Source organism: Leuciscus leuciscus (genome assembly GCF_965113295.1).
Source record: "Leuciscus leuciscus genome assembly, chromosome: 2".
Lineage (NCBI taxonomy): Eukaryota > Metazoa > Chordata > Actinopteri > Cypriniformes > Leuciscidae > Leuciscus > Leuciscus leuciscus.
Genome location: NC_138726.1, coordinates 4,752,602 through 4,775,866, shown reverse-complemented (window position 1 = coordinate 4,775,866; position 23,265 = coordinate 4,752,602). Strand labels below are relative to the sequence as shown.

At 38.8% G+C, this 23,265-nt stretch overlaps 2 protein-coding genes across 3 annotated transcripts in view; one reads left to right on the top strand and one right to left on the bottom strand.

Moving 5' to 3' along the window:
* Positions 1–17,434, bottom strand: part of adamts7 (a disintegrin-like and metallopeptidase (reprolysin type) with thrombospondin type 1 motif, 7) — a 100,895-nt gene extending 83,461 nt beyond the window's left edge. For both annotated transcript variants that reach the window (XM_082160893.1, XM_082160894.1), the window contains exons 1-5: positions 16,986–17,434; positions 11,653–12,020; positions 6,951–7,128; positions 5,885–6,078; positions 700–783 (exon numbers count right to left, since the gene is read on the bottom strand). In XM_082160893.1, coding sequence (XP_082017019.1) covers positions 700–783; positions 5,885–6,078; positions 6,951–7,128; positions 11,653–12,020; positions 16,986–17,115 — 954 coding nt within the window. In that variant the 5' untranslated portion in view covers positions 17,116–17,434. The remainder of the gene's footprint in view (positions 1–699; positions 784–5,884; positions 6,079–6,950; positions 7,129–11,652; positions 12,021–16,985) is intronic.
* Positions 17,435–18,965: 1,531 nt separating this feature from the next.
* rxfp3.3a2 (relaxin family peptide receptor 3.3a2) lies at positions 18,966–22,219 on the top strand. Its single transcript, XM_082162672.1, has one exon. It carries the CDS (start codon positions 19,118–19,120, stop codon positions 20,246–20,248), a length of 1,131 nt encoding a protein of 376 aa, XP_082018798.1. The 5' UTR covers positions 18,966–19,117; the 3' UTR covers positions 20,249–22,219.
* The last annotated feature ends 1,046 nt before the right edge of the window (positions 22,220–23,265 follow it).

The following is a 23,265-nucleotide window of genomic DNA, read 5'->3' as shown; positions in this document are numbered from 1 at the left end:
ATCACAAGCAAATCTGTTTTCTTCACTTTAGTTAGACCTGTGGTCCACCGGTTAATATTAATATTACGTTGGGCAGAAGAAACTAAAACCAAATGACCAAATAAACAGTATTTATTCATGTTTCTTGTTTGCAGCCTTGAATCCAAACTCTTTCTATGGCTATCACTATGTCAATAGACACATTACAGGAGTGACTCCTGTCACTATCATAATAATAATAATGATATTTTAAACAATTATTTATTGTTTATCACCAAGCTCTAACTCACAATGCAGCAAATGCGAGTAAAAAATATAGGCTTTGGTAAGCAAATAACGAATTATATTTGTATGTGATTCAAACCCAATACAGCATCTCGTGTGATATGCGTTTTCTACAAGTTGCAACTAAGTGGAAAATGCACCACCGCCAAGTTTAACTGATGCTTTTTGGCGTTTTTCTCTCTTCAGAACACCATGTGGTGACACAAATGGGAAAAGTGAGGAACTGTGATAACCGACATAAATCAGAGATGGTTGCCGAGCCCTGAACAGGGGATTCACTCCTGCATTTAAACACAGTCGTCACTCCTAAAACCATGTGTGTGTGTGCGTGACCTTAGTGCACCAGCTCTGTTTTACAGCATTGATGTTGATTCAGAACGACTGCATGTATTTATAGAGCAAGGGTTTGCACATCTGCTGTGTCATCTCACTTACCTCGTCTTTCTCCAGCAGAATGAGACGCACGACAGCAATGTTGATGGCATTTCCGATGCTGGCATCCCGAAACAACCCTGCCACCTATAAAACACAGCATTCACACTTTATGAAAAGCAACATTGCAACCCTTCTACTACAGTGATCGACATTGTAAACAATTATCGTGATTTTAACGGTAAAAAGACTGTAAAAGCTGCTACGGTGATAAACTGTTAATTGGTTAACAGAAAGTTTCCGTACTATATACGGTGAATAACTGTGGTATATCTAACCATTCATTTAATGTAATTTTACAGTAATATTTACAGTTTTTGGAAGTGAAAAAAACAAGTCATTGTATAATTTACAGTAAAAAAACTAAATTGACATTCTTCATAGTTTTTTTTTTCTAATCAGTTATGTACATTAGAGTTTCATGTTACATTTAATCTTGTTAGATGAATGTTTAATGCATTTTTTAAATGTCACGTGTGTTACCATGATGATGTTTAGTGTTTGTGTGAATGACACTGTGTAGCTTCTATATAATAGTATTAACTTTCTTGTGGAAAAGCTTTGATGCATCATGTGACTCTCATCACCACTGTGATTGGTGGTTGTCAGTGTATTACAATTGTACCAAACATATATTAGTACGTCAATAGTGTGGTAAATTACCATAATATCAGATAATGAAACATGTTTATTTACTGTAAATTTAAGTTAAGTCTGTAAAACCTAAAATGTTGCTACCGTATTTCCAGTGTTGTGCCAGTTCACAGCTTTTCTGAACTAGTTCAAGTTCAGTTCATACATGCTCAAAGTGAACAGTTCACGTTCAAAGTTCACAATTTTAATTCTGAACTAGTTCAAAGTTCAGTTCATTTTACTTTTTTCGTGAGATATTCAAATAAATACTTTTTTTCACACTACGAGCTAGAAATCACTATACGTTCTTTGAAGCTGCTCATTGTAGACATTTGCTCATGACACTGCAATTGTGGGTTTCTTACCAGGTGATGAAACTTGCAGCAGTACAGACAAGGTAGACCAGTTCTATACTTAGTGCAATGAAATCTACCAGCATTTAATTAAAAAAAGAATATATAATATGAAATATGTATATATTATTTGATATATATGATATTATATATACATATGTGTGTGTATGAAATGAGCAAAACTCTTGAATGAAGGTAATGAAGGCAAAACTCAAAGGCACAAAAAACTTTATTTTTAAGGAAACTCTCGTCGTTGCCTGCTACGCGGCGTTGCTATGCCTACCCCGCTCTGCTGCAATTCATCACGGGTAACGTTGTGCGGAAGCCAGTATGCTATTCAACTATTCTCAGCCGGACACTACGTTGCCCGCAATGCATTGCGCACACAATGTCAAAACCATTTCTGTCTGGTGATACATGATTTAAGCGGCACCAGCGAGAATACAGGAGGTAGGAACTTTCTCTCGTTGCGTTTCAAAAGAGAAAACAGATGTCACTCAGTTTTCAATGGAAAACAAATTCCAACGTTCATTTACAGTGATGTCTGCCGTTCATGACACATAATGTGAACTAATTCACGTTCAAGTTCTTTATTAAAAAATGTGTTGCGTTCAGTTCAACGTTCACGAAAAAATGAGCGTGTTCAATGAACGCGTTCTTTTGAACTCGTTCACGCACAACACTGCGTATTTCTTACGGTAAATTTCTGGCAACCACAGCTGCCGTTTTTTTTACCGTATATATTTTTCGGAATTGTTTTATAGTGTATCCATTCTGGTTCAAAAACTCTAGAGAAAAGCTAAAAAAAAAAATACAAATAAAAAAAACCTAGAGAAAAGTATGTGACAGCCTTGTGCCTATGATCTGGCCACTGACTTCCAGTTTTTAATGAGTGGCAAGGGGAGTGAAATCCCAGAGTCGCTGCTTTCAGAAAATGTGAAGAGAAATCACATAATCACAGACTTTAAAGGGCGCAGACAGAGGTCATCACATATCTTTACAGGTGTTTAGATGAAAGTCGGGGAGCTGAAGACCCCTAAATAGGTTCTACGAATGACACTGAATGAAGGCGTTTCGCAGAAAAAGAGCTTCTTTTGATGAAGTTCTGCTCTCGCATCAAAGCTCTCCTTGAGGTAAACGCGGTCTGAAATGTGAGAGGTGTTTTCTATGCTTCGGTGGTGCTCATTACAAAATGTTCCATTGAATCAATGAGGCACCTTTGATGCTGTTCTGTCCTTTTGAGGTGAAGCAACTTCTGCAAACATGTGAACGACACCCTGAAAGACTTCTTAACTTCAGATTTTACAGGTTTCGGGTGCAAATGTTACAGTCACAGCGATCAAGCTTGCATGGAATATACTGGCAGATATACTTAGGTTAGAGATCTAAAACAAATAAAGGAACCTTTTTTAAAGGGGTGGTTGAATATGACTTTACTTTTCTAACTTTAGTGAGTGTGTAATGTTGCTGTTTGAGCATAAACAACATCTGCAAAGTTACAATGCTCAAAGTTCAAAGCAAAGGGAGATATTTGCTTTTAAAGAAATTGCTTTTTAAGGACTACAACAAACGGCTGGTAGAGACTAAACCACATTCCTCCCGGGTTAGTGACATCACCAACCCTAAAATTTACATAAACCCCGCCCCCGGAACATGATTTATAGATTATTAAGACAGAATATGCTAATCAATGACTAGAAGATAACTACACATTAGCAACATAAATTCACCAACTAACCATTCAGAAACGTTGTCTACATGTTATCACTTCTTCTTGAGTCTCTCCATCTTTCTGACTTTGGTTTGAACATAAAAGGCTAAACGTTTTTGACATTTTCAGCGCGTGTGTGTGTGTGTGTGAGGTAAAAGGACACAAGCTGTTGTAGCTCCACCCCCTGTGCCGGGAGCAGCAGCTCATTTGCATTTAAAGGGACAGACACAAAAACGGTGCGTTTTTGTTCACACTCAAAAAGACAATGCTATAACATGCTATATAAAATATCTGTGGGGTATTTTGAGCTAAAGCTTCACATACACACTCTGGGGACATCAAAGACTTATTTTACATCTTGTGAAAAGAGCATTATACCACCCCTTTAAATAGATATAGAATAGTAAGTGTTAGTATCCTACACCCCGACTCGCTCTCTACGATCCTCTGACTCTAGCTTAGCTTCAATGGGGGGAAAATCATTCAGTGTTGTTGCACCCAAACTATGGATCTCTCTCCCCCGATCACTCTGTTCTGTTAATACTATTTCTGAATTTAAAACTATGCTCAAAACTCACTTGTTTTCTGAATGTTACCATTCTTAAGTTGTATCATTTCGTTGTGTCTGATTGTATTCTGCTGTATGCTGCCCCATCTACATAATTCTCCTTTACTGTACTTTTACTATCATCTACCTACTGTTGTTTTGTTTGTTATCATTGTCCATTGCCATACTTGTTGCTTGTTCATTGTAAAGCGTCCTTGAGCCCTGGAAAGGCGCTATATAAATAAAACGTATTATCATTATTATTATTTTGCATTGTCATGTTGTTAGCTTAGATCGTGCTAAAATCAAATGCTACTAAATTCTGTGAAGCACAAACTGTGCTGGTTATGTAAAGTGTTCAAAATCAGTAACTCACAAGGATCCGCTAAGAAACTTCGGTAACATTTTTTTTTTTTTTTTTTTTCAGTGTCCTTGTTACATATGTTACATGTACTTACCATAGTAATAACAGTAAATTATGCAGAATTACATGCAACTAACCCTCAACCAAATCCTAATCCTATCCCTAACCCTATAGTAAGTACATGTAGTTCATTAATATTACTCAGTACTTAAATATATAATTACACTGTAACAATGACACCTTAAAATAAAGTGTAACCGAAACTTCATAAGGTACAGTCATCTTTTATTTGCATTCCTCACTTTGAAAATTAGGTTCTGAATCATTACCTTCTTCCCCTGCTTCAACAATACATAAACAAACCCTCAAATACAGCAGCAATGAGTTCATAATGCCAGAACTAAACCCCTGCCAACTCGGATAATGGAATGTTTCCCCTTTTTGAAGGTTCTTGTTCTTCAATACCAACCAAGTGTCTGGAATGGAAAACTTTTTTTTCCCCTGAGGGGCTTTTCCCTCCTCAAAAACAGAAGCCAGACGAAGCATACAGAGTATATTTTGGAAAATGTACCTAACAGACTGGATCTGTAACATGGTCAGCTGACTTGGATCCAGCTAGCAACTAAAGTGCTGCTGCCTAAAGGACATTGTTGCTATTTGAGGAGAAGAGAGTCGGAAAGCTAAAGGGAGGAAATGAGGATAGTTTAAAACAGCACATCAGAGTTAAGAAGAAAAAAACGAAAAGTGTGGATTTGGAAAATTTTCAGATTTTTTTGTGGGTGTTCCTGGCAAGCCTAATCATAACTAGGATCTTATGATTATAAATTGGCACTATTTTGCAATTAACATTAGCTGGATGAACAGTACAAACAACAGTATTTGAAAATATAGTATATAAAAGAAAATGTGGGAAGTGAATGCTGCCAGAACTATTCTAGGATGTTTTAGGTTGTTGCTTAAAGTGCCCCTATTATGCTATTACCTTTCATGCTGTGTGTAATACAGCTGTTTGAGAATGAAAAAGGTCTGCAGAGTTTTAACTATCAAAGCGCACAACAAATAAAGTTATTAGCCGCGTTTCCGTTACCCTTCAAATTGCGCAAATTCTAATTGCGAATTAGAAATACGCCCAATGGGTTTCTCCCTCATATCTGCTTCAAGGTTCTCGATAAATTGTGGCATTTCTTTGTTGTTTAGAATCCAGTATTCCAGTAATACTTTAGTCTTTTATGAGTTTAATGAAGAACTCTGTCTCGTCTTCTGTCCAAACATACCGCATCTTCTTTAAAGAATGATCGACTTGAATGTACGTCAGGTGACGTGTGAATGGGAAAAAAAAAATGTCCATTGCAGTTTTGTGAAATATTACTTTTTTTTAATTGCCTGAAAAACCACCGCATGCGACCATAAAAACTTTTTTGCGTAATATATGGGAGTTTTTGTAAAATTGACGTGTTTCCAATGGGAGTGTTTTCAATTAGAAATTTCAATTTGCGCAATTTGAAGGGTAAAAGAAACGCGGCCAGTGATAGTGATTCGCCCCATGAATTAATTTATTCATAAATATGACTGTTACTCACAATGTTCATGACAGAGAGCACATAGCTCACAACTCCTTTGCTTCCATGGTACTCCACCATTTTAGGATCAGCCACTACCAGAGTCTCGACCCACTTCTCAGAGCTGATGGATCTCTGTCTGATGCGCCTGCGCCGCTGCCGTCTCTCCCAGCGCTCTCGTTGCCTCTCCACCTGCTCTGCCTCTCCTAAAGGACCTACAGAGAGGGAGAAATCACACTGAATGAAGGGAATGATGTGACATCTGGGCAAAATTGTTTAGCCTCATTGAATCCCTATGGGCCCTATCATACATCCTGTGCAATGCAGCGCCAGGCGCGACACAAGTGTTTTATGCTAGTTTCAGCCCGACACAATTATAAATTTTTTTTGTCCTGCGCCACATTGTTTAAATAGCAAATGCATTTGCGCCCATGGGCTGCTGGTCTGAAAAAGAGGTGTGTTAAGAAGCATTGCTGGCGCGTTGCTATTTTGATGCAACTGAAATAGACTGAGCCAATGACCAACTGAAACCTGGTCTGAAGTCAATGGCGGATAATTTTTTTGATATTTAAAGAGCTCATTAGTAATATGAGCCTATAGGCGGGTCCACAACGCACACACACTCTGCTTATTACACACACAGGGAATCGCAGCAGCACACAAACATGCCAAATATTAAAAATAAAAATATTACAATGTAATAGATTATTATTGTGTACAGAAAGATATGGTGGACTCCGGCTTGTCCTGTAGATGGTCTGCTTACGAGCTTTAACCTCGCGCACGAGCAGATCCGTTTGCTCGCTAGAGAAGAGTCTTTCCACCTGCAAATTCCTCCATGTAAATAGCGAATCCGCCATGGCGCGAGCGCAACTGGCTTTTAAAGGGAATGGGAGATGAGACTCTGATTGGTTTACGCCCAAAATACACCCATTACTCATTAAGTATATAGAGACAACCTTTTAGACCATGCACCGGGAGCGCCGACCATTTTTCCCGTCGTTAAACTAGCAAAAGTGGATTCACTTGTGTGCCGTGCGCTTTAGACCATGCGCTTAGATCCTTAAAATAGGGCCCTAAGTCTGACCTCTGACCCCACAGGTGGCGTTGGCTGTGTGCTCCCCGAACAGAGGCTGCACCAGCTGGTGTTCTGATTGGACAGCATGTCGCTTATAGATGGCGTGAGCCTGTGGGTTCGACTCTTCTTGTGCCGTCTCCAGTGGACTAATGAAAAATTCCTCTTCTGAGAGCTTGAACAGCCCTGTCTAGAGAGAACAGAACAGGTCAAAGCAACAGGACACAAAATTAAATAGCTTAAGTACACATTCACTGTCTCACTAATTCACTGCAGTTGTGCAGTTCTGCAGATGCACCCACTTGTTATTACATAATTATTATCACTCGGCTTCCAACTGAAACTAAATAAAATAAAATAAATAAGCATTTACAGAAATATCATAAAAATACATATAAAATGTATTCAGCTATTTGCTAATGCAATTATTTATAAAAAGGATTTTTTTTAAATATATTTATCATGGTAAAATGTACAATTAATTCATAAATATAATTTTTGCTATAAAACAAACAAATAAATTGAATTTTTGATCAAATAATATTATTATCTTTGTCCCAAAAAACTAAATAAATAAATATATATATATATATAGTCACCTTCCTTGAAATTACATCATCACATTATTAAACATTTAGAATATTGATTTTTGTATATATATATATATATATATATATATATATATATATATATATATATACTGTATCTATATCTATCTGTCTATCTATCTATATCTATATATATACACAGGTCCTTCTCAAAAAATTAGCATATTGTGATAAAGTTCATTATTTTCTGTAATGTACTGATAAACATTAGACTTTCATATATTTTAGATTCATTACACACAACTGAAGTAGTTCAAGCCTTTTATTGTTTTAATATTGATGATTTTGGCAAAAAAGTAAAGAAAAACCAAAAATCAAAAAAATTCGCATATTTCATCCGACCAATAAAAGAAAAGTGTTTAATATAAAAAAGTCAACCTTCAAATAATTATGTTCAGTTATGCACTCAATACTTGGTCGGGAATCCTTTTGCAGAAATGACTGCTTCAATGCGGCGTGGCATGGAGGCAATCAGCCTGTGGCACTGCTGAGGTGTTATGGAGGCCCAGGATGCTTCGATAGCGGCCTTAAGCTCATCCAGAGTGTTTGGTCTTGCGTCTCTCAACTTTCTCTTCACAATATCCCACAGATTCTCTATGGGGTTCAGGTCAGGAGAGTTGGCAGGCCAATTGAGCACAGTAATACCATGGTCAGTAAACCATTTACCAGTGGTTTTGGCACTGTGAGCAGGTGCCAGGTCGTGCTGAAAAATGAAATCTTCATCTCCATAAAGCTTTTCAGCAGATGGAAGCATGAAGTGCTCCAAAATCTCCTGATAGCTAGCTGCATTGACCCTGCCCTTGATAAAACACAGTGGACCAACACCAGCAGCTGACATGGCACCCCAGACCATCACTGACTGTGGGTACTTGACACTGGACTTCAGGCATTTTGGCATTTCCTTCTCCCCAGTCTTCCTCCAGACTCTGGCACCTTGATTTCCGAATGACATGCAAAATTTGCTTTCATCCGAAAAAAGTACTTTGGACCACTGAGCAACAGTCCAGTGCTGCTTCTCTGTAGCCCAGGTCAGGTGCTTCTGCCGCTGTTTCTGGTTCAAAAGTGGCTTGACCTGGGGAAGGCAGCACCTGTAGCCCATTTCCTGCACACGCCTGTGCACGGTGGCTCTGGATGTTTCTACTCCAGACTCAGTCCACTGCTTCCGCAGGTCCCCCAAGGTCTGGAATCGGTCCTTCTCCACAATCTTCCTCAGGGTCCGGTCACCTCTTCTCGTTGTGCAGCGTTTTTTGCCACACTTTTTCCTTCCCACAGACTTCCCACTGAGGTGCCTTGATACAGCACTCTGGTAACAGCCTATTCGTTCAGAAATTTATTTCTGTGTCTTACCCTCTTGCTTGAGGGTGTCAATGATGGCCTTCTGGACAGCAGTCAGGTCGGCAGTCTTACCCATGATTGCGGTTTTGAGTAATGAACCAGGCTTGGAGTTTTTAAAAGCCTCAGGAATCTTTTGCAGGTGTTTAGAGTTAATTAGTTGATTCAGATGATTAGGTTAATAGCTCGTTTAGAGAACCTTTTCATGATATGCAAATTTTTTGAGATAGGAATTTGGGGTTTTCATGAGCTGTATGCCAAAATCATCAGTATTAAAACAATAAAAGACCTGAAATATTTCAGTTGGTGTGCAATGAATCTAAAATATATGAAAGTTTAATTTTTATCATTACATTATGGAAAATAATGAACTTTATCACAATATGCTAATTTTTTGAGAAGGACCTGTATGTATATATATATATATAAATATATATATATAGCATATCTTCTTTTTTTTTCTCTTTTTTTTTGCTATTTGGACTTTTATTTTGAAGTGTATTTTCTGTCCCAATCATTCACATCCTCATCATTAACTCCAGCATAATAGAACGGTCAGGTTTGATAGGCCAGGTCCAAAAACCCACAAAACACAAGAAACACAAAACCAAGGAACATGTAACAACAGGGTAAGCTTTTTGTCTAGACTAAGTGGAATGATGCGATTTACCCAAGTAAGACATTTTTCTGGATTACCTAGATCACCTGTATCAACATCTTTTGTTCAGCCTGAAACAACATTCCTTCCAAACAGTCACAGCTTTAACCTTAACTCTAACCTCTGACCCAGGGGTGTCCAACCCTGCTCCAGGAGGTCTTGCAGAGTTTAGCTCCTACTTGCCTCTACACACCTGCCTGGATGTTTCTAGTACGCCTAGTAAGACCTTGAGGTTCAGATGCGTTTAATTGGGGTTAAAGCAAAATTTCGCAAGATAGTGGCCCTCCAGGAGCAGAATTGGACACCCCTGCTCTAACCCTATCCTACTCACAGGGAGAATTACGGGAATGTTTCACTGTGAACCAGAACCAGACGTGATGCGATAAAATTCCAGTAACAAGCAATTTGTCCATCCACACTAGATGAGGCACGACTACGAGACAAGTGCACTGCACTCGCAACCAAATCGATTAAAAATCACAGCCAATTAAAAGAGCGCCCCTAGAGGCAAAGTTGCTCAGAATGAGGAGTTCTACTGTATTGTATGAATGTCGTGTGCATGTGCGAAAAAACTTGTGATTTACAATCCTTTACGCACGTGAAAAAGTGAAGGCAACCCCTGGTGGCAGATTTCTTTCGAATTTCTCACAGGCCTCTCAAGTTTTGTTTCGATCAGCCTCCGTTAGCCTTGTCTTACAGCTGCTCGAAATTCTTTGGTCGATGTTTTTCAAGATACGCAAATGTCCTCGTAGACAATCGCAGCACGTTGGACAAAGACACTGCATGCCAGTTTTTCAGTCAATTGGACTAACTGTTGCATAGCTATTGCCGGTTTTGTTTTTTTCCCCCATACATAGGTGCACCAATTTTGGTGAAATTATCTCATTCCATTCAAGAGGGATGTAGTGAAAGTGTCCATGCCCACTTCGTATGTTTTAGCGTCCCGTTGCGGATGTGTATCGAAATTTCGACTGTTTTTGATAATTAATGACAATCAGACTCCAGAGAATATCTCTGCATAGGTTTGGTTCCGATCAGGTGAAAAACCTAGAACTAGTTTGCATTTTCGGTTTTTCAAAAAATCTGAAATACCCGAAAATTTCACCATGGTGACGATCCTCGTCTTGAGCCAAGGATTCCAACGTATAGGGGTGGGGGGTGAGGGGAAATATGAATCGCGATTCTATGTTCCACCAATTCGAATCGATTCACAAATTTCAAAAATCGATATTCTAAATGTTTAATAATGTGATGATGTCATTTCAAAGAAGGCGACAGTGCAGAACCCACCAGACAGCTTAGAGAGAGCACAGGCTTGCAACGGAGGAAGCATTATGAATGAAGCTTTTACTTGACAACAGCAGTTCATATCAATATCTTAACAAATAGAAAATAGACTTAAAGGGATAGTTCACCCAAAAATGAAAATGCTGTCCTCATTTACTCTCCCTCATGTTGTTCCAAACCTGTATGACTTTCCTTCTTCTGCTGAACACAAAAGAAGATATTTTAAAGAAGGTTGGTAATTAAACAGTTGCTGGTCCCCATTGACTTCCATAGTATTTTTTTTCCTACTATGGAAGTCTATGGGGTCCATCAGTCGTTTGGTTACCGACTTTCTTCAAAATATCTTCTTTTGTGTTCAGCAGAAGAACGAAAGTCATACAGGTTTGGAACAACATGAGGGAGAGTAAATGAGGACAGCATTTTCATTTTTGGGTGAACTATCCCTTTAAGTAATGTTTAGTTTAGTTAGTCGAGCACACGTCAAGCTTTTCTTGGGATTCCAAAAGATTCCCACCACTACCAACGTAATTGCTAAATAATTGGGTTCCAAGGATTCCAAAATAACTGCTTTAGCGCCACCACCGAGCCGATTGGGACGAGCCTTGGTGACATTGTAGACGGGGTGGGTACTACCATCCCTCTTACGGTTTGGTCTGCCTGATCACTTTTAGGGGAGAATGCTGATTCTTGGAAATTCTAACAATTACAATTGCGTTAAACCCCTAAAAATATCATCAACAATGTTTGATTAAATAATTCCCTATTTTTTACAATTCTACATAGGACCATATTGTGAAACATCCAAATACAAGTATGCTTATGGACTCACCAGGCCATTGCAGGTGCTCACAGCTGCTTGACCCCAGGTCAGTTTACTGCTCCAGACATCTCCCAAGAAGAAGCAGAGAGAGTGGCCATGACCGTGTACTGTAGACCCTTGCAGGCCACCGTACCTCCGCTCTGTGAGGAATCCAGGCGCTAGTAGATGAGGGTTTAGGGTGAGGTTAAAGTGCAGGTCCTGACCACCATACTGCAGATGGTAGAAAACCCGGGCCAGGCTCTCTTTGTTTTTTGCCGTCTCTCTCCTCTGAATTCGACTCACGCGGTGGGACACAAGATTGGACAAAAACTGTCCTGATGAATCCACTCGGATAGGATGAACAACTTCATAGTTTGGAAATCCATCAAGAGAACGATCTACAAAAACAACAGGGTAACTATTAAGATAAAAACTGTCACATACCAGACGTGGAATTGTTAAATAGTTATACTTTGTGCCAAAAGACAAATCGGATGAAAAAAACAACAACATATATTTGCGATCTGAGCCCCATCTTTCCATTTGTGTAGGGTCGCCTCTACCGTTGTTGAGGTTTTACTTAAATTGGGATGTAAAGTTCACAGTAGGGAGTTGGTAAATATCAGCTAGTTTTTAAAGTGCCCTTATTATGTTACTTTAAAGGGTCCTAATTCTGTTTTGGAGATCTCCTACAATAGGTTATATGCATCCAAGGTCAAAAAAGACTTTCATTTTCTCATTTTCTCATAATATACTGTACATTGCAGCATCAGCTCTATTCTCACATCTGAAACGGTTCAATAAAGGCTTCGGTCTCTTTAAACCCCTCCTTTCCAAGAGCCTGCTTTGCTCTGATTGGTCAGATGGCTCAGTCTGTTGTGATTGGTCTACTTTGCTCTGATTGGTCAGATGGCTCAGTGTGTTGTGATTGGTCTACTCTGATTGGTCAGATGGCCCAGTGTGTTGTGATTGGTCTACTCTGCTCTGATTGGTCAGATGGCCCAATCTGTGGTGATTGATCTACTCTGCTCTGATTGGTCAGATGACCCAGTGTGTTGTGATTGGTCTACTCTGCTCTGATTGGTCAGATGGCCCAATCTGTAGTGATTGATCTACTCTGCTCTGATTGGTCAAATGACTCAGTCTGTTGTAATTGGTCGACCTCTTACAGCACGTCAGAAACCAAGCGGCCATTAACATATCTGATTTTCAGCCCCGGATCTTCCTCAACACTTGAATACACAGTGATACAAACAATCACGATGTTTTGGTCGGTTACCATATCAATTTGAGTGTGAAGCATCAAAAAGCCCCCCAGCCCTGGAAATATGGGGGGCATAATGGGGTTTCTTTAACTATTATAACTATCAATTTGGTTACTGCAAGTAGGTTAGTAAGCTTTTTGTAAAGTAGTCAATGGAGAGAAATAATAATTAATCAAAATAATTAGTAAATAATAAATCTTCAGGAATAGTACATAAAAAATAATAATGTTCAGTAAATTAATACAAATACAATAACCTAGGAATTTTTTTTATTTGGCATGCACAAATGAAAATGCACTATTTCAATTGACTGTGCTGAAGAGCTGCAAATAACATGCAAAACATGAGCTCAATATTCCAGCCATTACTGCTGTTTGAAGGCTTCCGTAAATATTTAGTTCATGCATTTGCTTCAACTAAGTTCAACGGTACAAAACTCAAATGTTTAGTATAGTGTCCTGGAAACCACTTAGAACTGCACTGTTGTGGCAAGTTTTGCATGGATAAGCACCCCTTACTTTTTCCTTCAGGGAATGTAAAAATCATGTATATAGATTGCATTTTACAAACAACTAAATAGTAATGTTTTATGTTGTTCACAATTTCTTATTGTCTTACGATGCACTAAAGTACCAGTGAATAATATTTGATCAGAGTTCAAACTTTAAAAGTCTTCAAATTCCCCAAATATTTTACTAAATGCACTGCTTGCAGGATTTTTGGGGATTGTGTGACAGTGTGGCTGCAGTGCAACTGACTAATCATTTCAGTTCCTATGACTTGCAAAGCAATTGAATTGCACATTGAATAATTCATGAAACAAATCCATGAATCATCATAAAGCAGTAAGCAGATGTCTGTCATTCAATTCAAACAATAGACCAGAATCATTCTTACAGAAGGATTTATAGCAATTCTGTGCCATAGTAAAGACTAAAATATCTAGTCATGACTGCATTCTCTGGAGAGTGTGTAAAGTTTAAACAGTCTTTGTTATATGACTTGACTCTGTTCATTGGCAGCCCTGTTGCTTTGACCTCCATGACTGTGAAAGCAGAGGGAAACAGCATTATCCCTCAGTGTCCTCCACGAAATGGTTCATCTGGGCGAGTTGCTTCATCTGGGCAAAAATAACTCAAAACCACACATACGCCTCTGAGAGAACAGTGGCATTGATATTAAGAAACAATTCGCATTACAGTATCCTTTTTATCTTACACTTTAATATAGTTATTCACACCAGCACTAAATCACACACACAAAAAGAAATGTATCACAGGTTGTCCAAAATACTTATTAAAGGGTAACACACACAGTTTCTGCCAATGTCATGTTAATCTTGAGTACCTAGAGTAGTATTGCATCCTTCATATCTCAGAGGAGTCTTTAGTTTTATCCGATTTATAAAAGACAGATACAGCTGTACTGATTCTTTCCAAAACGTTTTCCAATTGAAGAGTATTACGTTTTTGGCTGCAATCAAACCTACCATTAGAGCAAGCTGATGAGTATGAGGGATAGTATCCATTACATCAGAATAGCCAAAAATAGCCAGATTGTGGTAAGGTTCAATGTTTATACTGTACACGCTTGAAAACAATAAAAAATGTTAAACCAGAAATCATGCAGAATATGGGGCAAAACCTAAATAAATGTGCCAATGTCCCCTCTGGGGTATCTTGCACTGAGAAGATATGGAGGGAAATATTTTGTTTAATCTAGTTTTGGAGTAACGAATGGGGTTTATAACTTTGAACTGGATTCATTTATATCTCGAATTTACAGAACAGCTGTTTATTCTCGACAGGCCTTCTTCCCAGATCTCAATAGACACTCAGACACTTCATCGTTCAGCTCAATAGACCAGGCTACTTTAAGGTAGTTGGTGCATATAGATGTTGCAAAAGTACAAACAAAACAAGAATTAGAAGATAAAATAGCATTCATTAAATGGTTTTCAGCATAGGCTGTAAGGCTATATGTGTAAGGCTGGGGGAAATGAATGAATCAAATGAATCAAAAAAAAAAAATTACATTTAAACTAAATCTAGTAATAAAGTGAAAATGATAATTAAATGAAAAGTGTCGATTGTGGCATTCAATTTAATCTGCTCATGTTGCTTTTTGTTCAGTGCACGAGCTGAACTCTGAATTCTGCACTCTCACGAATACTCTCATAATAAACTGATGAACATAAATTACTGGGCTATGATCAGATCCTGAGACCCAGAAATTTTTTTTTTTTGAATTTATTTATTTATTTTTTCATGTCATCACATTGTTTAGAGCATAAGAAACAAATGGAAAAAATATATTTTTTTGAAAAATTATATTTTATTCATGTTATGCTATGTCCTCTGTAGTGGACACCAGGACTCGGTTGTAAAAAAAAAAAAAATTACATGACATTATATGTATAGGCAAAAACAATGTTTTTGTTTTTGTTTTTTTCAATCACCAATAAATTTGGGGGTTTCAGGATTTTTTTTAACCAAATTTTGTATAAAGATGATTCTCAACTATGTTATGAAAGATATAACAGAATGAATTGATACACTATTTTACTTTATGTAAAATGGCCATAAATTAACATTCCCATTCAATGCAATGTATCTATACACTGTTTCTAATTTGCACATTAATGTGTTTTTGGAGCAACATTTAATGAAAAAAGTGTAATAATTGGAGTAATAATTACATTTTTATAATAATATCTAATATTTCATAGGAATATTGAGGTATAATTTATTCCCATATTCACTTGTTGTGTCTCCCGAAACGCCTGATAAACATGATGTAAGTCCTGATGTCTCTATAGTGGACATTATGAAATCAATCCCCTGTTCTGTAACAAAGTAATTTTTTTATTTGAAACCCCATAATGTTTTCCTGAGATGTGGGTTTATGAAATACAATTTGAAAAGTAGTCCGATTTTAATTATAATTACAATATATTATCATATTTCCATAAGAGTGCTACATTTGATCACTAAATTAATGTCAGACATTTTTAAAGACCAAGGAGAAGTTGTTTTCATGGTGAAACCTCCAAACATTTGGTCTCTCAGAAAAGTCCTGAATGTGCTCTTTACAGGACACCCAGGTCGTGACATGTGACATGTATGGTGTCAGAGATATTTACTAAAATATATTGTCCACTACAGTGGACAAAAGTCTATTCCTGGGTCCCAGGAGGATATTATGATATTTACTAGTATTACTAATATTAGAAACCAATTCAGACGTTACCAAAATGTAATAATTTAGTGTATGATTTATGTACATGAGAATAAAATGAATAATCTGTCAGATGCTGAAGCCTCCAAATATCAACCATATTTCTAGATTTGAAGTTTGTATGGAGGTAATTGTAGGTGGTGGTTTTGAGGAAAGTATCCATATAGGGATCTAAGTATATAACATTTGGGGAGTTTGCATCTGTCATCAAAATTGGGGCCATATTGAGCAAAGTTTTGGGGAGAGAATTAATATGTCCAGATATCATTAGCCTATATATCTTACCATGGCTTACCATAGTGAACCAGGGTAAGACAAAAACTGCTGATATATTTATTATTTTAAATGTTGTTCATTTTGAACAAAACATTACATAGTGTATATTTAATAAACAGCATAGTCCTATATGTTGTTTTAAAATTATAAACAAAGCAAACTTTTTATGAAATATTTCAAATTGCAAAGTGTGATTGTGCTAAAATAAATGCCACTTTAAAATAAATAAATAAACACGTGTCCAAAATACTTTTTTTGTGGGCACTGTAGCCTGTTCAAACTCCATTGTGGAGGACTGGACAGGACTGATGATAAATAGATTTGTATTAATTTTGTTAATTTTGAACAAAAAGTTAGTAGCCTACTGTAGTGTCTCTTTAATAAACAGCGTAGGCCTGTGTGTTACACAAAGCAAACTTTTTATGAAATATTTCAAATTGCAAAGTCTGATGTGCTAATATAAATGGCTCTTGTGGGCACTGTAGCCTGTTCAAGCTCCATTGTGACAATCAACTGACAATGAGACAAAACAATGCTGCAAATCACGGCGTGGGACTGTAATGAGACACAGCTCAACCCACTCACCTGTGTGTGGATGATCTCCGCTCGTGTTTGTGCTCTCGAGAGTGGACAGAAGCCCAGCTGTTATCACAAACAAGAGAGAAAAACTCGCTGGTCCCAAAACTTTCCTCCCGCAGTCCAGCTGAACCATCATGTCAAACTGCACAGAGGGGAAGACAGATCACTCCTGGTACATCTACAGTCCATTTAAATGGAGATAGTTTGAGTAGGAACTTTTGCCTCAGCCTAATGCATCGGTGGTTTGGACCCATCACACAAAAGAACGGTGCATTTATTACGCCAGAGATCTGCAATGATCATCATCAGTCCGAAGCAAATAACCCAGCATGATAAAGTCTGAATCCGGTGCAGGGGCGATTCTGGACTCCGTTAAATCATCTGGGACGACTGGAGTTACTGATGCCGCACACAGAAGAGCAGAGAACTGTGTGTGTGTCTCAGTAAAACTTTGTCAAAGTTCCGCCCTCTAGTTGGAGGAGGAGGAGGAGGAAGGTTTCTTTGTGTTCAGTGTGTCAGACTGAACTGAACCCGTTCTAGTCTTTGTTTCGTGCTTTCCGTGTTCAGGGACTCTCATCTCATCATTTAAACACTACTTAACTATTTGACATTGCATAGAGCAGTAGTAGAGGAACATTCACAACGGAAGCGTTCCGTCTGTGCAGTTTTATTTAGTGGTTTATGAACACGTTAGTCGGAAGTCTTGGCCGTTGCGTCATTGCAGTTATAATACTCGACCTGCATTCTGTTCAATTCCCTTTACCTTTACTTATGGATTGCCGTTTTTGAACGCTAGAATCCATATTGATGTGTCCATTGTTGAGAGCATTAATAATAATAATGCCAATAATCATCAGCTCATGTCCCTCTATTAATCCATCAATATCAAGGCCTATCCTTGATATTAAAGGTGCATCATAATCTTATTATTGTTATTGTTATTAGCCTATTTGTTTATCTCCACTTGGACATGGAAAATAAATGACTTCTTTTATGTTCCACAGAAGAAATAAAGTCTTATAGACCGTATGAGCCACGCCCCTTTTCAGCGCTGCGCTCCTTGTGTTCTGTTTTCCGGTTTGTAATTCCACAGCATAAAGGTAAGATCTTACACATTTATGAATGAACCGCTCATTTTAAAATCTTCCAGGTAACATTCATGACATCTACTTCAAACATTACAATATCATGATAACTTTCCTTAACGCTACAATAAGTAAAACGCTACAATAAGTAAATCAACTTTACTCTTCAACAGCGATGCCATAGAAATATACAGAGCTACCACAAAAACGGAAGTTCAAAGACAAAATGGCTGCATGCTTGTTTCTCTGGCACATAAGGTCTATATGTTTGGAACAACATTTATAATGGCAGAATTTTTATTTTTGGGTGAATTATCCCTTTAACACCTACTAAGTTATTGTCCATTGTTGTGCTGCACTGATGAACATGCATTTATGTATTGTGCAAGTCATCTACTACCATTCCATTTAACATTCTAGCTCATGAATTGAAAGGCTGAAAACCGAAAATGCTATAGCTGATTTAGAAAGTGCCAAACTGCAGATGTATCTGAGTGTCCATCAAGTGCCCCCTCTAGTGGACACTAGCCAGCAAACATATTTCATGTCAATTTTCAAGTCATTCCCATCTAGCATTGCAGATAGCAAAAGGGTTAAGATGATATATGATAAGATCAGACTTGATTGACTCTATGTGAGCTTTCAACAGGAAGTGGAAAGCAAACCTTATAACCCAATAAAATACGCGAATAGAGAATTAGAATTAAATGTTTAACCATTCGGCATTGCACTATGATGCATACCACGTTTTTTTTTCGTTTTTTTTCTTCAGTGCCGTCTTGTGTTATTTAGTCACTCTCCCTCAATTTTTTTCAGATGCTTTATCATGACATGACGTCAAGTGTGCGGTCAGTGGTGTATCCAGTGCGCGCGCTCCACAGGCGCGCACTTCAGCATAAAGCGCGTGCTGACAGGTACACTATCACGTCGCTTACACGCATGGGAATCTGTTGCAGATATATCTGTTTCTATTTTGTGTGACACAATACTATATCAGACTGAGTGATATGCGATTGTCCACCAGGCACCTGTTGGAGAGCTCTTTCAGAAACAATGGGTGACATTCTCAATCTCAACCACAGCGGATGGGGAAGTTTGAACAGGAGTTTCACGGGTCTCCACAAGTTCAGCAGTCTGGAGGACATCGATGTGAGTGCGGACGGAAGCCTCGTCCTGAGGATCATCATCTCGGCTGTTTACTCCGCGGTGTGCGCCGTGGGTTTGGTCGGGAATCTTTTGGTGTTTTTCCTGATGAAGATCAGACAAGGACGAAAGAAATCCATCATTAATTTCTTTGTCATCAATTTAGCTGTCACCGACTTCCAGTTCGTTCTGACCTTGCCCTTCTGGGCAGTGGATACGGTGTTGGATTTCAGCTGGCCGTTTGGTAACGCGATGTGCAAGATCATTTTATCAGTCACTGTGATGAACATGTACGCGAGCGTGTTCTTTCTCACCGCGATGAGCATCACGCGCTACTGGTCTGTCGCGTCCGCCTTAAAAGTCCCTTCTCGAACGAAGTGTGTGTCAGTGAAGTGGATCTGCGCTGTGTTGTGGATCCTGGCGACTGTAGCAACAGCTCCAACATCTATTTTCTCCACCGTGACAGTTGTGGCAGGTGAAAAACTCTGTCTCCTCAAGTTTCCAGAAGGACACGACTGGCTCGCGTTGTATCACCTGCAGAAAATAGTCGTTGCGTTTATCTTGCCCATGTTCATTCTCTCAGTGTGTTATCTTTTACTTCTGAGGTTTATCCAAAAGAGGGGTTCCAACAACCCTCAGAGAAGACGATCTAAAGTAGCAAAGTCTGTAACGGTGGTGGTGCTCTCGTTCTTCATCTGCTGGATGCCGAACCACGCGATCACTCTGTGGGGAGTTCTGGTGAAACTCAACGCCGTGCACTGGGACAAGTCATACTACATGGTGCACACTTACGTATTCCCCGTGACTGTTTGTCTTGCCCATACTAACAGCTGCTTAAACCCAGTTTTGTATTGTTTAATGCGACGGGAGTTTAGGAAAATGTTACATAGTTTCTTTTGGCGCGTCTCGTCACCTGTTCTTTCGAACGTTGGGAAACTCCATGGATACAGTGGAGGAAGCAATCAAACACACGATGACGCACACATTGGAATTCATTTAAACGTGATTGACGCAGAACTCTGCCAACAATCCAGACAATAGACCAAATCCTGACAGCTTTCACAGGACAATATTAGGCTATGTCATAGTAAAATGACTCTATATTATAGTAAATACATTATATAATGTTTTGAACGATACTATAATAAAGGTACTACAGTAAACTGTATTAAAGAGAATGGAGTAAAATCCTAAAATTTACTACAGTATTTTTCCATGTTGGACAGGTTCTGTTAACTGATGCAACAATGGACTGATTTCTTTCTGTTTCTGGTGAACCAAAGGCTGTTCATGAGAAGGTTATGACTTAAAGAACAATGATTGAGTGTGACTTGAACAGTTTTAATTGTGTTTTATTCGTTTGCCCACATACATGCTGGATGTCTGAGTTAAACCTATAATGGCTTAAAATACACTCTAAAAAATACTGGGTGGTTTTCAACCCATGTTTGGGTCAAATATAGACAAACCTAACTGTTGGTTTAAACTTTTATCTTGGAATTTTTAAACCCAATGGGTTTGACCCATTTTTGACCCAAACATGGGTTGAAACAACCCAGTGTTTTTCAGGGTGCTTTCACACTTGGTTCGATTGCCTGTTCCGAACCCGAGTTCGATTGCTCCCCCCTCCCCCTGCCCCCGATGGACTGTGTTCACATTATATTATTTGTATCCGAACCGCGGTACTTGCGTCATCAAGCTGCAGCTGGCGCGTACTCGTGTTGCTTGGTAACCGCTATGAAAAGGCGTCAAAATGGATAGAATTGCTCGCTTCACATTTGTTTTTGTTTTTTTTAACCTTTGGTTTTGTTTTCAAAGAAAATATACAGAATCACACTTGCGTCTGTCTGCCGGAAAAGTATTAAAACCGTTCCAAAGACAGCGGGATGTCCGCCCGCCCGCCGAAGACAATTTTTGTGGAGGCAAGCAGAAATCATCTCTCTGATTGCAGTGCGTCAATCCCGCTTTTCGTCAAGGTAAGTGTATACACACACGCACGCACCACATTAGACGTCATCAATAGCGGTTCACTTCCGCGATTTGGTACGATTGCGTTCATATCAGCAGCGAACCGTACCCGAGTTCACATGAACCGTACCCCAGACCACCTTTTTAAGCGGACTCGAGTACGGTTCGCGGGTGCGCACCCGAGATCGGAAGACAGCGTTCACATCATCCAAACGAACCGAACTCTGACGTCATTCGAACCCGGGTGCGCACCAAAAGTGCTAGTGTGAAAGCGCTGGCAGTTTAGTGCGGACCGGGGCACGGTTCGCATGAAAAATCGCTAATGTGAACGCTGTCATCGGACCCGGGAGCGCACTAGAGTACCGAACCCGAGACTACCTGGAGGAGGTGGTCTGAGCTCGGTTGCTCCCGAACCGTGGCGCGGTTCGCGTTAATGTGCAAGCAACACGGACTCGGGTGCGTGCTTGTTCAGGAAGTATAGTATCCCGCGCATGCGTATCACTGTCGCATCAGTGAAAAATCTTCTGCGAGCAGCAGAAACACGGCGTCCCCTGGATATGTGCTGAATTACACCATGTAATGAACATAAACGTAGTTGTCTCTCACTATGTTGTGCATAATAGCACCAAAAAAACAGACAAATTACAGCTATGCTCAGTCGAGTTGTATTCTCCATGCGTTTTCCGTGTGCGTTTGCGATGACGTAAGATCACTGCAAACGCACCTGGGTTCGATACAACTAATTGAGTGTGAAACCAGACCAACGCTGCGGGGGGCGCCGGGAACTAGCGCACTCGGATTCGGACCGCCGCAAACGAACCCAGTGGAAAAACGCCCTTAGAGTGTACGGTGTAGCCTACATTTTGTCTTGCATCTAAACTATTTTTCCTGCTGTTATATGTAATTTATTTTCATGTTTTGATCTTTCATGTGATTGAAGTATGTGTAAATTTGAGAAAGAAAAAAAAACACTTAAATGTAAAGATACTCTGAGGTCTGATTCTGTGCTTGCATGTACTGTATGAGTTTTAATCATTTATTAATATGAACTGTAATACATTTATTTCAAGATAATTCTGAAAATGCTGTCATCATTTACATAGTTCCAAACATCTATGACTTTATTTCTTCTGTATAACACAAGAGATTATATTGCACAATATTTGTCACTGAACATCCGTCTTCATCAGGAGATGGAGAGTGGGGTAAGATGTGCCAGTGGGTAAGATGTGATCTACCAAACTGTGCACATTATTTATGCTAAAGTCTGTTTTGTGCATGTCAGAGACAGCAGATAATGTATAAAACCATGTAAATCTCCGGGCTAAAGATAAATGGTGAAATTAAGCTTTTCTCATAATATGACAGCTGTGGAATAAAGAGATGCTCAACTAACAGAAAACTTTGCATCCGAGAGCAGGAATAATGTTACATTAACGTCTCATTGATAAACCTGAAACAGGGACCATACTGACTATTCTGAGTGAACGCTGGCAAAGAAAAGACAAAAATCATTTCAAACGAGTTTACTGCAGAAATAGTTGCAGTCCAGCGAGTTAAAAATCATAATGCATCAGGTGCGGAAAAAAGGTCAATGCCAAAGAGATTGAAAACCACACACCGAATGAATTTTATCTGGACTAGAGAAGGTTCAGCAAAAATATTTTGATTTTATAAGCTGAATAGTGCAAAGAAGCATTTGTTTTGAATATGAATTGTTGAAAACCTTCTATTATACCACCAATGTCAAATTTCTGAATACTTGCATATCAATTATTGATGAACAGTGTCTGTTCTTTTTATACAAAATATGCAGAAAACAGCAGCCTCCTTCATGCTAAGATCACTCACCAAACTTCCTTAAAACGTGGTTTATCATATATATTTCATCGCATCTGTTCTGAGAAAGAGGATTTTGAGGATCTGATATGCAGATTGAATTTCCCGTGTCTCGAATGCCCTTGTTGATGCCCAGCGTAACTTTCATGATACTATTGCACTTCTTGTGCTAAATATATTAGATGCACATCATTTACACATCCTCGTACATATCAAACATATACGCTCAGACAACTGATCACTTGCAAGAG

Coding starts and splice junctions, on each gene's coding strand:
- rxfp3.3a2 (XM_082162672.1), top strand. CDS start 19,118: ATGGGTGACATTCTCAATCTCAACCACAGCGGATGGGGAAGTTTGAAC.